The sequence below is a fragment of the Ochotona princeps genome, chromosome 11 (assembly GCF_030435755.1).
Source record: "Ochotona princeps isolate mOchPri1 chromosome 11, mOchPri1.hap1, whole genome shotgun sequence".
Classification (NCBI taxonomy): domain Eukaryota; kingdom Metazoa; phylum Chordata; class Mammalia; order Lagomorpha; family Ochotonidae; genus Ochotona; species Ochotona princeps.
In genome coordinates this window covers 43,240,329-43,253,788 of record NC_080842.1, presented here as the reverse complement: position 1 = coordinate 43,253,788, position 13,460 = coordinate 43,240,329, and the positions used below count along the sequence as shown (strand labels likewise).

General features: G+C 40.2%; 1 protein-coding gene across 4 annotated transcripts in view; it reads left to right on the top strand.

Moving 5' to 3' along the window:
• The window catches only part of CWH43 (cell wall biogenesis 43 C-terminal homolog), a 109,274-nt gene that overhangs the window by 77,024 nt on the left and 18,790 nt on the right, over positions 1-13,460 (top strand). For all 4 annotated transcript variants that reach the window (XM_058670112.1, XM_058670113.1, XM_058670111.1 and 1 more), the window contains 3 exons: positions 2,971-3,228; positions 5,244-5,369; positions 9,876-9,955. In XM_058670112.1, coding sequence (XP_058526095.1) covers positions 2,971-3,228; positions 5,244-5,369; positions 9,876-9,955 — 464 coding nt within the window. The remainder of the gene's footprint in view (positions 1-2,970; positions 3,229-5,243; positions 5,370-9,875; positions 9,956-13,460) is intronic.

Sequence of the window (13,460 nt, the reverse complement as noted above, 5' to 3'; positions counted from 1 at the left end):
TTAAGGGCAAGTCTGAAACTTGGTTCACAGCAGAGAAAAGCAGGACTGTAATTCAGGAGCTGCAGTTCCTTTTCTAATTGCCTGCTGGCCTGAAGTGTTGGAGCTCACAATGAATTACGTGGAAATGGTGCCCACTTCTCATCTCAGGCTTCCCTCTCAGGAAACCACATGACAAAACAGAGTGTAGCAAAAAGAATCATATTTCCCCTTTGTAGGCTAAAGTTGACAACCTCAGTAGGGAACTCAGCATGAAATTCATTATAGCAATAACCAAAGAGTTTCATAAAAGCAGAGACCTATGTCTTTACGTCTTTGAGCTTTAAATCTTGATAGCAAGTGAATTAGTAACTTCTGTTATAAAAAAGGCATAGTTATGGTAGGCATATTAATAGAACCTCAGTGTACTATAAAGGTATCTGATTTATGATATGACAAATTTGATATATTGCCAATTAATATGACTTTATAAGATAAGTGCAAAGCCAAAGTGACTAACAATGTTTATCTTTATGCTATCACTGGTCTACAAGAAGAGATACACACACACACACACGCACACTCTCACATATACACATTCACACATTCACACACACACATACTCTTATGCACCACATGCATTTGTATGTAGAGAAAATCTCTTGAAGGATGTAGGAGTAAATGCTAGTATTGGCTAATTTATCTCAGGGCAGCTAGTGAGTGATATGAATCAGAAATTTCCTTTTTTTAATGTTTGAATTTTAGATTTTGAATTTGTAGCTTAGTTAAAAATATAATTTACATGTATTAAAATATAGGATCTGTTTAAAATAGAAACTAAAGGTAAAATAAGAATAACAACCAAGGAAAATTTAAAGAACTGTTTCCTTTCTCTCCTGAGAATTGTCTGCAATAAGATGAAAACAGCCAAGTCATTTTTTTGAAAGTTTATTTGTACTTATTTGAAAGGCAGAGCTACAGAGACACACAAACACACACAGAGTGAGTGAGTGGCAGATAGACAGAGAGAGAGAGAGAGAGAGAGAGATGGAGATTGAGTCCATCTGCTGAGTTGTTCTCCAGATACTTGCAAATCCTGGGCTGGGCCAGGCCTTAAACAGGAGCCTGAAGCACTATTCATTGTGTCTCCCATATGGATGAGAGTGACTCAAGTGCTCAAGTCAGGATGTGTGTTGGCAGGCAGCTGGATCAGAAGCTGAGGATCCAGGGCCCCATACTAGGCACTTGGATACAGCAGCTTAACTGGTTGTGCCACACGGCCTGCCCTTCCTAATAGTCTCTATGTTTGAATCAAAAATTAGGATGCACTCTTTTGAAACTAGTCATTGTAAGCCAATAGATAGGAAAAACTCAATCCTACTGCTAATAAAATAACTGCAATTTAATGTGCCATACTATTTTTCAGCCCCAATTTGGTCAAGATATTTAGAAAATGAATTTTGGAAGTCTTTAGAAGATGTTGAGACTTTGGGTGACTTTTTTGCAGGAAATAAAGATTGATATATCTTTCTAGAAACAACTGATCATGAGTAATGTCTCTACAAATGCTTATAGCCTCTGACATAGTAGCTGAATTGCCAGGAATCTATTTTAAGTATATTGTTGAAGATGTGGTAAGAGATTTATTGACAAAGATGCCCATCACACTGTAGTTTTACAGGTTTGGCACTGAAAATTTATGTTATGACTTATTTGTCCAGTGAAATATTATTTGTCCATAGCAATGTTTTAGAAAAAATAACATAAGAAGATATTTCTAATATAATGTTACATTAGAAGTAGCAGATAATCCTCAGTGTGTGATACAACTTTACTCATGCAGAAATTCTATCCTCGAATAAGGTAGAGACGTAGCAAAAGTACATATGAAGACATGTTGACTGCTGGCATCTCAGTCTTAGGTGGTCGTTCTGTTTCTTTACAATTCAGTATTTTGACTCTAAAGCAAATAGGTACCACAGTTGTCTTAATTTAAAATGAAAACTCCCCATCTTAGTGTTGAAGACTTCACAGAGATCTGAATGCTATGGGTTGTGGGGGACCCTGGAATGTGGTCTCACATTTGTCTGCATGATGTTGTCTTCAAGCAGGAAAATGGGGAGGCATTGGCAGTCTCTTGGCATTCCTCTGGGGTGGTGCAATGTGACAACTGGCCTGGAGCCATTTCCTGTTCCTCAGTGGAGTTTCCCAGAGTGAGGAATCTGCTGTCAGTCCCCTTGAATGGCAGGTGCTGTGACTCAACACTGGCCCAGTGTTGAGAAAATGTCCTGTTGTCTATGGAAAGACATTCTATTGGGGTGGTACCTAGGAGTGCTGTTTCCAAGCTGGCATCACAGGACTTGGGGAAAAGGTTGTGTGTCCTCAGTGCTGGCTCAATAGAACAATGTGATTGCACAGTGTCTACTTTGGAGCCCAGCTCCCCACTGGATAGTACAGGAGCAGAGGGTGTACTGTCACTCTGTCACTCACACCTGGTTTGGGGGCTGATAGGTTGGGGAGGTCAGTGTACAGGTAGGAGAAGGAACACCACGCAGGCAGGTAGGAATTCCTTTAAAAAGTCCTGTAGCTAACACATTTAGCAACTACAGTGATAGAACCACCTGTTCTATCATGTCCTGTACCTGGCTGATGAAACACAAATTAGGTAATATGTCTAATATCAGTTTTTTTGGCTGTTAGGATTTTAAGGGCAATTGCTTCAAAATGCCTTCTTTCCACTCCTGGTCCTATCTGAAGGAAATACTGTTGGATTGAGGTTTATGAGACCCGCATCCCGCCTTCATTGTGCTAATAACTGGCTTGTGACCTTCAGGAAATCACCTTAACCTTGCAAGTCTTTGGTTTTCTAATTTGTCTGGAGATTGAATCAATAAACCCCAAAGGTCTCTCTGGCTGCAGAGGCTATAAATCGGTCATCCTGTAAGCTTTACTGCTTTCTCATCTGATGCATTTTCTTTTCTCCCTCACCAACAGGAATGGCTTCAGCTGTGGGTCTCCTTTACCTGCCCACGTGGGCAGCAGCTGTGTCCGGCTGTGTGCTGGCTGTCTTCACTGCATCCATGTGGCCTCCAGTACTTGGACAGTTTGTTAGCTCAGGGACAAACCCTGGGAAAACCATGACCCTTGCCATGATAGTTTATCTTCTCGAGATATTCTTCTGTGCCTGGTGCACGGCCTTTAAGTTTGTCCCAGGAGGTGTCTATGCTAGAGAAAGGTCTGATGTGCTTTTGGGTGAGTACATTGAAAAGTGCTGGGCTAAAATATCTGCTTAAAAATGGGCTTGAGGGGCCCAGCGGCGTGGCCTAGCGGCTAAAGTCCTCGCCTTGAAAGCCCCGGGATCCCATATGGGCGCCGGTTCTAATCCCAGCAGCTCCACTTCCCATCCAGCTCCCTGCTTGTGAGAACTGGCTAGAGTTTAGCAATTTATATGACTAGTAGAAATAAATAAGGTGATGGTGTCTTCTTCATAAGATAGACTTTTTTGCTTTTTGAAAAAAATCTGGAGGTGAACTCTTAGCATAGTGATTAAGCTTGGGGTACCCTCATTCCGTAGCAAAGTGTCTGGGTTTGAGTCCTAGTTTTGCTAATGCTTTCAACTTCCTACTGTTGCAACTGTTGGGACGAAGTGATACTGGCTTAAGTAGTTAAGTCCCTGCCACCCTTATGGAAGACCTAGGTGGAGTTCCTGGATCATGAATATTTTATCAGTAAAATTGATACATACCTTACCATAGATGATGACGTAAAAAAGTCACAGAAAGACACTCTTCCATTTCGGTGGTTATAAATACATGTATCAAAATTAAAATTTCATTTCATTTCATTTAAAAGTATGAAACTTTTAAAAATTACCTTTTGGCCTGCCAGTCTGAAGCCGGAAACCTGGAAGTCAGTCTGGGTCTCTGCTGTGACTAGCACAGACCCAAGTGCTTGAGCCATCCCCTGCTGCCTTCCAGGTTCATGAGCAGGAAACTGTAATGGGGTGGGGAGTTGGGACTCTAGAAGAATCACTCTCTGTGGTCGGTGGCCCCTCCAAAAGGCAGCTCAGCCACCACGGCAGATGGCTGTCCCTGGAAGACATGTTTTTTTTAATAACATGAAACATTTTAGAGGCCATTTTTGAGAATTTGGTATTTTGGGTAATTACTGAAGCTCTCATCAAATTAAAGCAACATATTGCTGCATTTCTTGTCCCATGATCTTGTCTTTGCAAGCTTTATATTTCTTCTTGTTTCTTTCAGGTGTCTGTGCTCTGTCCTGCTCTGTTTTCCTGTCCAATGCCCTGCTTTTTTCTTCTTCCAGCTTGCTTAGGGGTCTGCCGTGTGAAGAAAATGAATGAAAGTAAGAGCCATTCTCTGCTTGAGTTTGTTTCCTTAGAATGTTATAAGTAAGTGAGGAGTTTCTCCATTCCTCCACACGGCTTCTGTGGCTGCAGAAACTGCATGAGAATTCCACACAGCCAAGCCCTCTTTTTAAAGGCCTGAGTGACATTCTATTGATGAGGCCACAAAAACCAACGAACATTGGCCATATTCAGAGTAGTTTTTAATACACTGAATTGCAAAGCATCTGTGTTAAATTGGCAATTATATTTTTTCATGGTTTTATCCTGATGTTTGCTGGATGCTTGGGCTTAAGTATTTTTTTTTTTTGCTAGTTTCCCTTGGCATATCATTTACTTATATTTCCTGATGTACATTTTGCGCTTTCTCTCTGTTTCCATTCTTAGTATGCACGATCTGGGAACTATGTACCCTGTCTGGGTACTCTGTAAACTGCAGGGTCCTGTGTCCCACCTGGGCTCTACTCTGTCATCTGGCTTGCTGCAGGCATCCTTGGGGAGGGCCCTCGGTGCAGAGCATATGCATCCCAGGGCACTGCCATTCTCAGAACTCATACCTGCCCCAATGTGCTCCGCAGTTTGGGGCACAAGAGATGATCCCCTGAGATCTCAGAAGGCCTCCCAGATGTCTCCCGCCCAGCACTCGCAGCAGCCTAACCACCCAGAGACTCTCGGGAGATTCAGACATTCCCCACTGGGAGGATACTGGGGTCCCTTCTTGCTGAGCCCCAGGACCTTGCCTGAGTTCCCAGTTAACAGAAGCATTGGTAGGGTGATTGCTTGCCTACTGAGAGAAATGAACTCACCAACGGTTGGTTCATTTCAAAGAAATCTGGGCTCCTGGAATTCACCTTTGAAAGGATTTATTGATTCATGTATACTACATTCTTTCTCTTTTTCACAGGCACCATAATGCTAATTATTGGGCTAAATATGCTATTTGGCCCAAAGAAAACCCTTGGCTTTCTTCTTCAAACAAAAAACAATCCTAAAGAGATTTTCAGAAAAAGTGAAAAATACATAAAACTTTGTAAGTACAGTTTTATGTTTTTCTGAAACCCTTATGACATAAATTCTCAAACACATGACAGTATCCTCAATGAACCTGCATACGGCTTCAGCAATTCTCGGTATTTGGCCTATATTATTAACAGTCATCTTCTGTATCTTTTTTCGGTTAACAAAATCATATTGTGCCATTTCAACCATAAATACTCTGAATTAGGTTTATATTTACATTTCCTCTTAAAATTATGTATTTATTTGAAAGATAGAGTGATTTGCCACCCAATGGCTCACTCCCCAAATTCCTGCAAACCGCTGGGGCTGAGGTGGGGCTGGGGCTAAAGCCTACACATTAGTGGCAAGCTGGAATTGGGAACAAAGCTGGATCTCGAATCTAGATGCTGTGATACTGATATGTGGGCATCCTACGTGATGTCTTTGCATGAGTTTTAGATAATTTAACAGGTGGAATTTCCAAAATACAGTGTTGTAACAATTAAGACTGTTCCCTCCCTTTCTTGTTCTCTTCTAATTTTTTGGATATTGAATATGCTAATATTCCAAATGTTAATGAACTAGATTCCAACATGAAATTCGTTTACTGTTCAGTATCCAATTAATTTCAAATAAATCATATCAAATAATTTATTGAATGATATGGCATATAGATAGTGTATTAGGCAGTTAGTATGTAGGACACAAAAACATAAAAACAATGGTCTCCAACCCCAAAGAACAAGATACTTTATTAAAGGGAGTAAACTATCATGAATAAAGAGACTCAAAAACAATTAAGAAATTATAGAATGTTTAATGTATTTCTAAAATAAATGTCACAACAAAGGAAGACCATTGTATAAAAATGTTCATGTATGTTTCATCCTAATTTGAAAATGTTCTATTTAAAGTTAGGGTGAGTTTTTTTTGGGGGGGTATGTGTTCCTTCATTTTGATGTGTCCCTTGATGCCAGAATCTAGCCCAATTTTATTTGCTTTCTTAAAAAAAAGATCTGTTTTATTTATTTGGACAACCAAAGTGAGGGGCCAGCGTTGTGGGATGGTGGGTAAAACCTCCACCTGGAATACCAGTTCAAGACCCAACTGCTCCACTTTCCATCCAGCTCCCTGCTGATATGCCTGGGAAAGCAGCAGAGGATTGCTGAGTACTTGGATCTCCTGCCACCCATTTAGCAGACCTAGAAGTTCCTGGCTCCCGACTTCAGGCTGGCCCAGCTCTGAACACAGAAGCCATTTGGGAAGTGAACCAGTGGATACAAGATTTTTCTCTCTCCCTCTGTCTCTCCCTTCCCCTTTCTCCACCTCTCTGACCCTTTTCCCTATTTCTCCCTCTCCCTTGCTCTCAGTAACTATGCCTTTCAAAAAAGCAAAGGAAATTTTTTTAAGTTCTATATATATATATATATATATTTTTTTAATTGATTACATTGCATTATGTGACACAGTTTTATAGGCACTGGGATCCCCCCCACCCCTCCCCAAACCACCCCCATGGTGGATTCCTCCACCTTGTTGCGTTACCACAGTTCGAGTTCAGTTGAGATTCTTTCATTGCAAGCATCTACAAAGCATAAAGTCCAGCATCTTATTGTCCAGATAAGTTCAACAGTTTCTTGGGGAGACCATCTCTGGTCTGAAGGTAGAGCCGGCAGAGTATCATCCCGTTCAATTAAAAGCCCCGACATAACATCAGTAATAATTTATAACGTTATGGAATTAGTTGACGTGGTATTGAGTAACCAATATGTTAAAAGAGAAAAAGAAAAAAAAAAGAATATAAGTTCTGAACCATATCCTGTGACTTCTATATTGACATTTCAATTATTAGTTTATATATAACTGGGTTCTATACACCTTAAAATGGCTATAGATTACTATTCAGCTGTCTCATGTCTATTTTAATTTTAGTATTTAGCAGTTTATAGTGTTGAAGCATGATTTCGCTGAACCTGGCTGTTTTCGGGTAGTCTAACTCTATAACTCTAACAAGACATATGTCAACAGTTCAGGTGAACAGTTTTAGGAGGGGTGTGCAGAGAAATCTTCCATACCCCAGTGAGGAGTAACTAATCTTTGTGTCCCACCCAGTGAGTTATAAGTGCATCCTTGCTGACCGTTTCCTGTCTGTTTCTAAGCTTTCCTTGTTGTTCTCTATCTGTTCTAGTTATTTTTTGTTTATTTGTTTGTTTGTTTTGAGGAGTTTCTGGAGCGATCCTGATGGTCATTACGAGAGAGGGTAGGGACCCAAAGTCGGAACCAGGCAAGGACCAGAGAAAGCTCCTCTCCCTAGTCCCGAAGGAAGTTTACTGTTCTTCTGTTTCTGCGGACCGCTCAGTGCTCCTGGTTGTCGTTCCGATGACCTTGGATCCTGCAAGGCAGGATTTGGGGTTCTTCCATCCCATGTGGAGCAAAGTAAATCTTAAAGAAAAAGAAAAGTGAAATGACAGGGAGAGAGGGAGTTAGGTAGATAGAGAGATGGTTCATGCCCCAAATGCCAGTCACACCAGCACTCCGGCTTGGTCTTCCACATGGCAGGGGGAAGTATTTGCGCTGTTATCTGCTGCCTCCCCAGGACCCTTACCAGAGAGTTGGGTAGGAAGGGAGAACCAGGACTTAAAAAACCAGTATGGGATGCCAGAGTCTCAAGTGGCAGCTTACCCTCGTGCACCACAACACTCTCTCCTCATGTGTGTGTATTTAAATATTGATTTACTTATTTGAAAAGCAGAGTTACAGAGAAAGACAGAGATCTGTCTACTGGTTCACTTCCCAAATGGCCACAATGGCCAGAGCTGGGCCAGGCCAAACACTGGCTCCCTATGTTTTTGTAAGAACAATAATTCTCAAATTCACTCATTAGATGGGAAGCATTTGGAAAAGTTTATTTACAGAGTTGATTATACCATTCTGCATGTTGTTTAAAAATACTTTATTTTACGGGAGTTGGCACTGCAGCACCTGTAGTGTGTTCCATGTGGATGATTCATGTCCTGGCTGCTCCACTTTTGATCCAGCTCACTACTAAAGCACCGGGATAAGTAGCAGAAGACCCAAGTACCAAGTCAAAGACCTGGCAGGGACTTCTAGCTCCTGGCTTTTGCCTGACACAACCCTAGCCATTAGGACCGTTTGGCGAGTGAACCAGTGGATGGAGGATCCATCCCTGCCTCTCCCTCTGTGTAATATTGCCTTTCAAATAAATAGTAAATAAATAAATCTGAAATGTATATTTAAAAATATTTTTAGAGCAGTTTTAGGTTGGCCACATAATTGAGTGGAAGGTACAAAGATTTCCTGTTTACCTTCTGCTCCATATATGAGCATGTAGAGCCCCTCTCTCTCTACCAAAATTACTCACCAGAGTGACTTGTTTCTCATAAAGAATGAATCACTATTGCCCACAGTCTATACTTTGTGGGATGGATTCTATAGGATTTATATCTTACTTTGCTTTTTCACTTTGTACCATTTTCTGGGTATGTTTTTTCCTCTTTTTCTTCTTGATTTCTTTTGTACTTGTTGGCCTTTTTTTTTCTTTTCTTCTCATACCCCTCCTTCCCACTCCTCTTTGTAATTTGAAAATATAGCTTTAACTTTATTTTTTTTGGTAATTAGTAATTTTCATCTCAGCACATTGAGAATACAGTTCCACTGTTTTCTAGCTTCTGCTTTAGCTGTTGGGAAGTCAGCAGTCAGTGTAACCACTACTTCTTTGAAGATAACCCGTATTTTCCCTCTGTCAGCTCCTTAGATTGTGCTGTGTTTTACAGTTTCAACAGGACATATCTAAAATGAAGACTTCTTCCCCATCTTTCTCAGGAGTCTTTGATATTTATGAACCTGGGGATTCATATCTTACCATTTCTGGGAAAATCTCAGTGTTGTTTCTGCAAGTACTGCTTCTTCCTGATTCTTGCTCGTCATTCCTTTTTTGGCTCCAGTTGGTTGAGCGTTGGATCTTCTTTGCCCTCTGTGTCTCTTCATCTTTTCAGTATTTTCTATTTGTATATTTGTATATTTTGGGGCTGTCTAATTCCCTGTTCAGACTGCACTATTTGTGTTGTCTATTGAGTATCTAAATTCAGTTATTTTTAAAAAATCCTAGAATGCTTGATTTCTTTATCAAATTATCTGATCATTGTAGTCTGTTGTTCCTTAGTCATAATGTTAAATACTTTTATTTTCTAAATGCATTAAGCATACTAATCTTATGCTCTGATCCTGAAGGTCCCAATATTGGAAATCTTTGTGGGATGGATTCTATAGGGTTTATTTTTCCTGCTGGCTCCTGCTCTTGGAGACTTGTTTTCTTGTATGTTTTATAATTTATTGTTGCTTGAAGTTCATGGTCCTTGGCCCATTTTAAGAAGAGTCTTACGGTTGAAGTATGCATTATGTATGCATGCCACTCATGAAAAATTAATCAAAATTCTCAGTAGATTCAATGATTTAGTAAAACTTATTTTTAAAACAAGGTTTGATTTAGACAATTATGTCTTTTTTTTCTATTTAGTTTTATGGCTGCTTGTTGGTGTGGGGCTGTTGGGATTAGGACTACGGCAAAAAACATATGAGAGAAAGTTGGGCAAAGGGGTGAGTAATTAGATTTTGAAATTGTATTATGAAACATGTATATACATACATTTCTATACCTTAATATTCTGATTGAATGCTAAATCTGTATCTCATGGCTTCAGAAGCCCTATATTCTTAACTCTTAGGTCACCGCTGATGGTATGTGGTACTATTTTATGAAACTATTCTATAATAGCTTTCAATATATTAATTAGTAGATGTTGCTGAAGATAGCAATGTGAGAATATTTGTCTGAAGAAAAGTCTTATGGAAAATTCTTGATTTTATAGATTATGGGTATTAGTGTATTAATTGGTCATGGAATGTTTCTGCTCTCTCTTTCCTCTTGCTGTCTATAATTTTAAATATCTTCCTGCCCCCTTTCTCATTTAGAAAGGTCGGTAGAAGCAAGAATAAGTCATTGCAGCAATGTGCTTTCTATCTGTTCCAATAAAAAATTTAACTTGTTTCATTAGGCAGACTGAGTTCTAGTTTTGGCTAACAGAATTTAAGGATCAATTTTAAATTTTAGCAATCTGTACTTTTGGGAAAATATTCTTATTAAATAAAAAGCTATACTCAGGAGGGATGCCAAGTTTCTCTCATTTTTCCTAAATTCCTGGATTCTGACAAACTGCTTGGCATTTTTTAAGTAACTTTTTAAAAAAGATTTATTTATTCGTAAGGCAGTTACAGAGAGGGTCGGGGCAAGACAGGGAGAGATCTTCCATTTTTATGTTCACTGCTCAAATGGTTGCAATGGCTGGACCTGGGCCAGTCTGAAGCCAGGAGCCAGGAGCCAGGAGCCAGGAGCCTCTTCTGGGTTTCCCTTGTGAGTGCAGGCGCCCAAGCATTTGCGCCATCCTTTGCTGCTTAACTAGGCACATTAGCAGAGCTGGATGAGAAGTGGAGCAGCTGAGATTAGAACTGGAACCCATATGGAATGCCAGTGCCACTAAGTCACTGTGCCAGCCCTAGTAGCTATTTCTTAATAAATAGTACACAATCTCTTTCTTTAATTGTTAGTCACTCTTTCAGCAATACTCTCAGAACAACTCATTTAATGTCAGCTTACAGAGGAGCTATTTGAGTTGGACTTAATGCCAATTTCATTCTTTTGTTCATTCATTCATTCATTTGACAAGTGCTGCTTAAAAAATCTCCTTACGAGCCTGGTACACAGGATACAGAAGTAAACAAGTTAAACAAGATCCCTGCTGTTCTAGAGTTTTCTTTCTAATCAAGAAAGACAGTATTCAGAGGAAGAAATAAAGACTATCGTTTTAGATCACGTTGCTATGAAGGAAGTAAGATTATGGAGTACAGAGTGACTGTGTCTAAGTGTGTAGAGAAGGCTGCTTTGAGCAGGTGCCATTTGAGATGAGACCTGAGAGCTGAGAAAAAGCCCATTGTTCAGAGGCTAGGATTCAGGCCGAGGTGTCCCTGCATAAAGGACGGAGGGAGAACCAAGCTTGTTTGAGGCACAACAGGGTAACCAGCAATGGCTAATGAATGGCAGAAGATGAAACTGGAGAGGCTGGGGAGGGCCACATTACTTAGAGCCTCTCAGACCATGGTGGTGAGTTGGGATTTTGTTTTGCCGTCAGCGGAGGCCAAATGTTTCAAGCAAATAGAATGAAAGAAATTGATATGTGTCAATTTGGCCGCTGTGTATGGCACAGGTGAAAGAGAATAAGGGTACATAAAAGGGAATGAGTTCTGAGGTTTTTTCTTTTTCAGTTGTCTAATAGATGTTGGAAGCAACAGTGGACTTGGAGAGAGGTCAGGCTATATTTTAGAAGTAGAACAGACTGGGTTGGCTGTTGAATTAGTTGTTTCTGGGTGAGGAAAAGGAAGGAATCAAGAGTGACTTATGTTTTTTACTTGAATAGCTGGAAAGTGACAGGTATTTGCTGAGACGAGAAAAAAGGAAGCTAAAGCAGACTTAGGAATGATTAAATCCAGGCTTCAATATAAATATGAGGGTACTTCAAAAGTTTGATGAAACAGTGTACATTTAATCTAGTGATTAAGACATCTACTCCTACATGGGAGTGCCTGAGTTTGAGTCCCAGCTCCAGCTTATGCTGCCAGCTTTCTGCTAATGCAGACCCTGGGAAGTAGTAGGTGATGGTCCAAATCATTGGGTCTCCACTGCCCACATGGAGACCTTGACTGAGTTCCTGGCTCTTGATTTTGACCCTGGGCATTGTGGGCATTTGAGGAGTGAACCAGCAGGTGGAAACTCTTTGTTCTGTGTTTCTAGTTTTAAAAATAAAATAGTAAAATAGAATGAGAAGTTGATGTTACTTTTGGTGCAAAAATGAAATTAATGCATATTTTTATAGTATGCATTTCCATAAACTTTTTTTATAAATTCTATCTATCTATTTATTTTTTCATTTTATGACACAGTTTCATAGGTTCTGAGATTCCCCCGTACCCTTCCCCATGCCCTCTCCCCATGATGTATTCCTCCACATTTTTGCAGTAGTACAGTTCAAATCCAGTCATGATTCTTTCATTGTGAGCATGTACCATGTATAGAGTCCAGCCTCTCATTGTCCAGATAGTTTCAACAGTTCCCTTGGGAGACCATCCCTGGTCTGAAAGTAGAGCTGGCAGAATATCATCCCTTCCAATGGAAAGCCACAACCTAACATCAACAACAATTTACAACATTATGCAGTTAATTGACATGGTATTGAGTGACCAATATGTTAGAAAATATACGTTCTTAACCACATCCTGTGACTACTTCATTGACATTTCAATTTTAGTTTATGTACAACTGGCTGCTGTACGCCTTAAAATGGTGATAGGGTACTATTCAGTTGTCTTGTGTCTATTTTCATTTTTATAGTTAACTGTTTGTAGTATTGAAACATGATTTTTACTGAACTTGGCGAATTTTAGGGTAGTCCAATCCGGCTTATAACTCTTAACTAGGCATATGTTAACAATTGGGGTGCAAAACAGTTTTAGGAGGGATGTGCAGAGAAATCTTCACTACCTTAGTGAGGAGTAACTAATCTTTGTGTCCTACCTAGTAAGGTATATGTGAGTCCAAACTGTCCATTTCCTGTCTGGTTCTAAGCTTTCCTTGTTGCTCTCTGTCTATCTAATCTAATTTTAAATTTTTGGGGGGTGGGGTCTCTGGATCGACCCTGATGGTCATTGCAAGAGAGGGTAGGGATCCAAAGTTGGAACTAGGTAAGGACCAGAGAAAGCTCCTCTCCTGAGTTCTGAAGGAAGTTTACTGTTCTTCTGTTCCTGAGGACCATTCAGGGCTCCTGGCTACTGTTCTGATGACATTAGATCCTGTGAGGAAGGATCTGGGCATCTTCCATCCCATGTGGGAGATCCGAAATGGAGTGGCTGACCTCAGAGTTCTTGGCCTATGAGGGCAGTCCAATTCCCAGTGGTCTCCTTCATTTCCATAAACTTTTTGGCGACTTCTCATATAGTTGTGTGAAAAAGGATAGCTGGATGAATCTAATCATGCTTCTTGAAATCTCGGTTT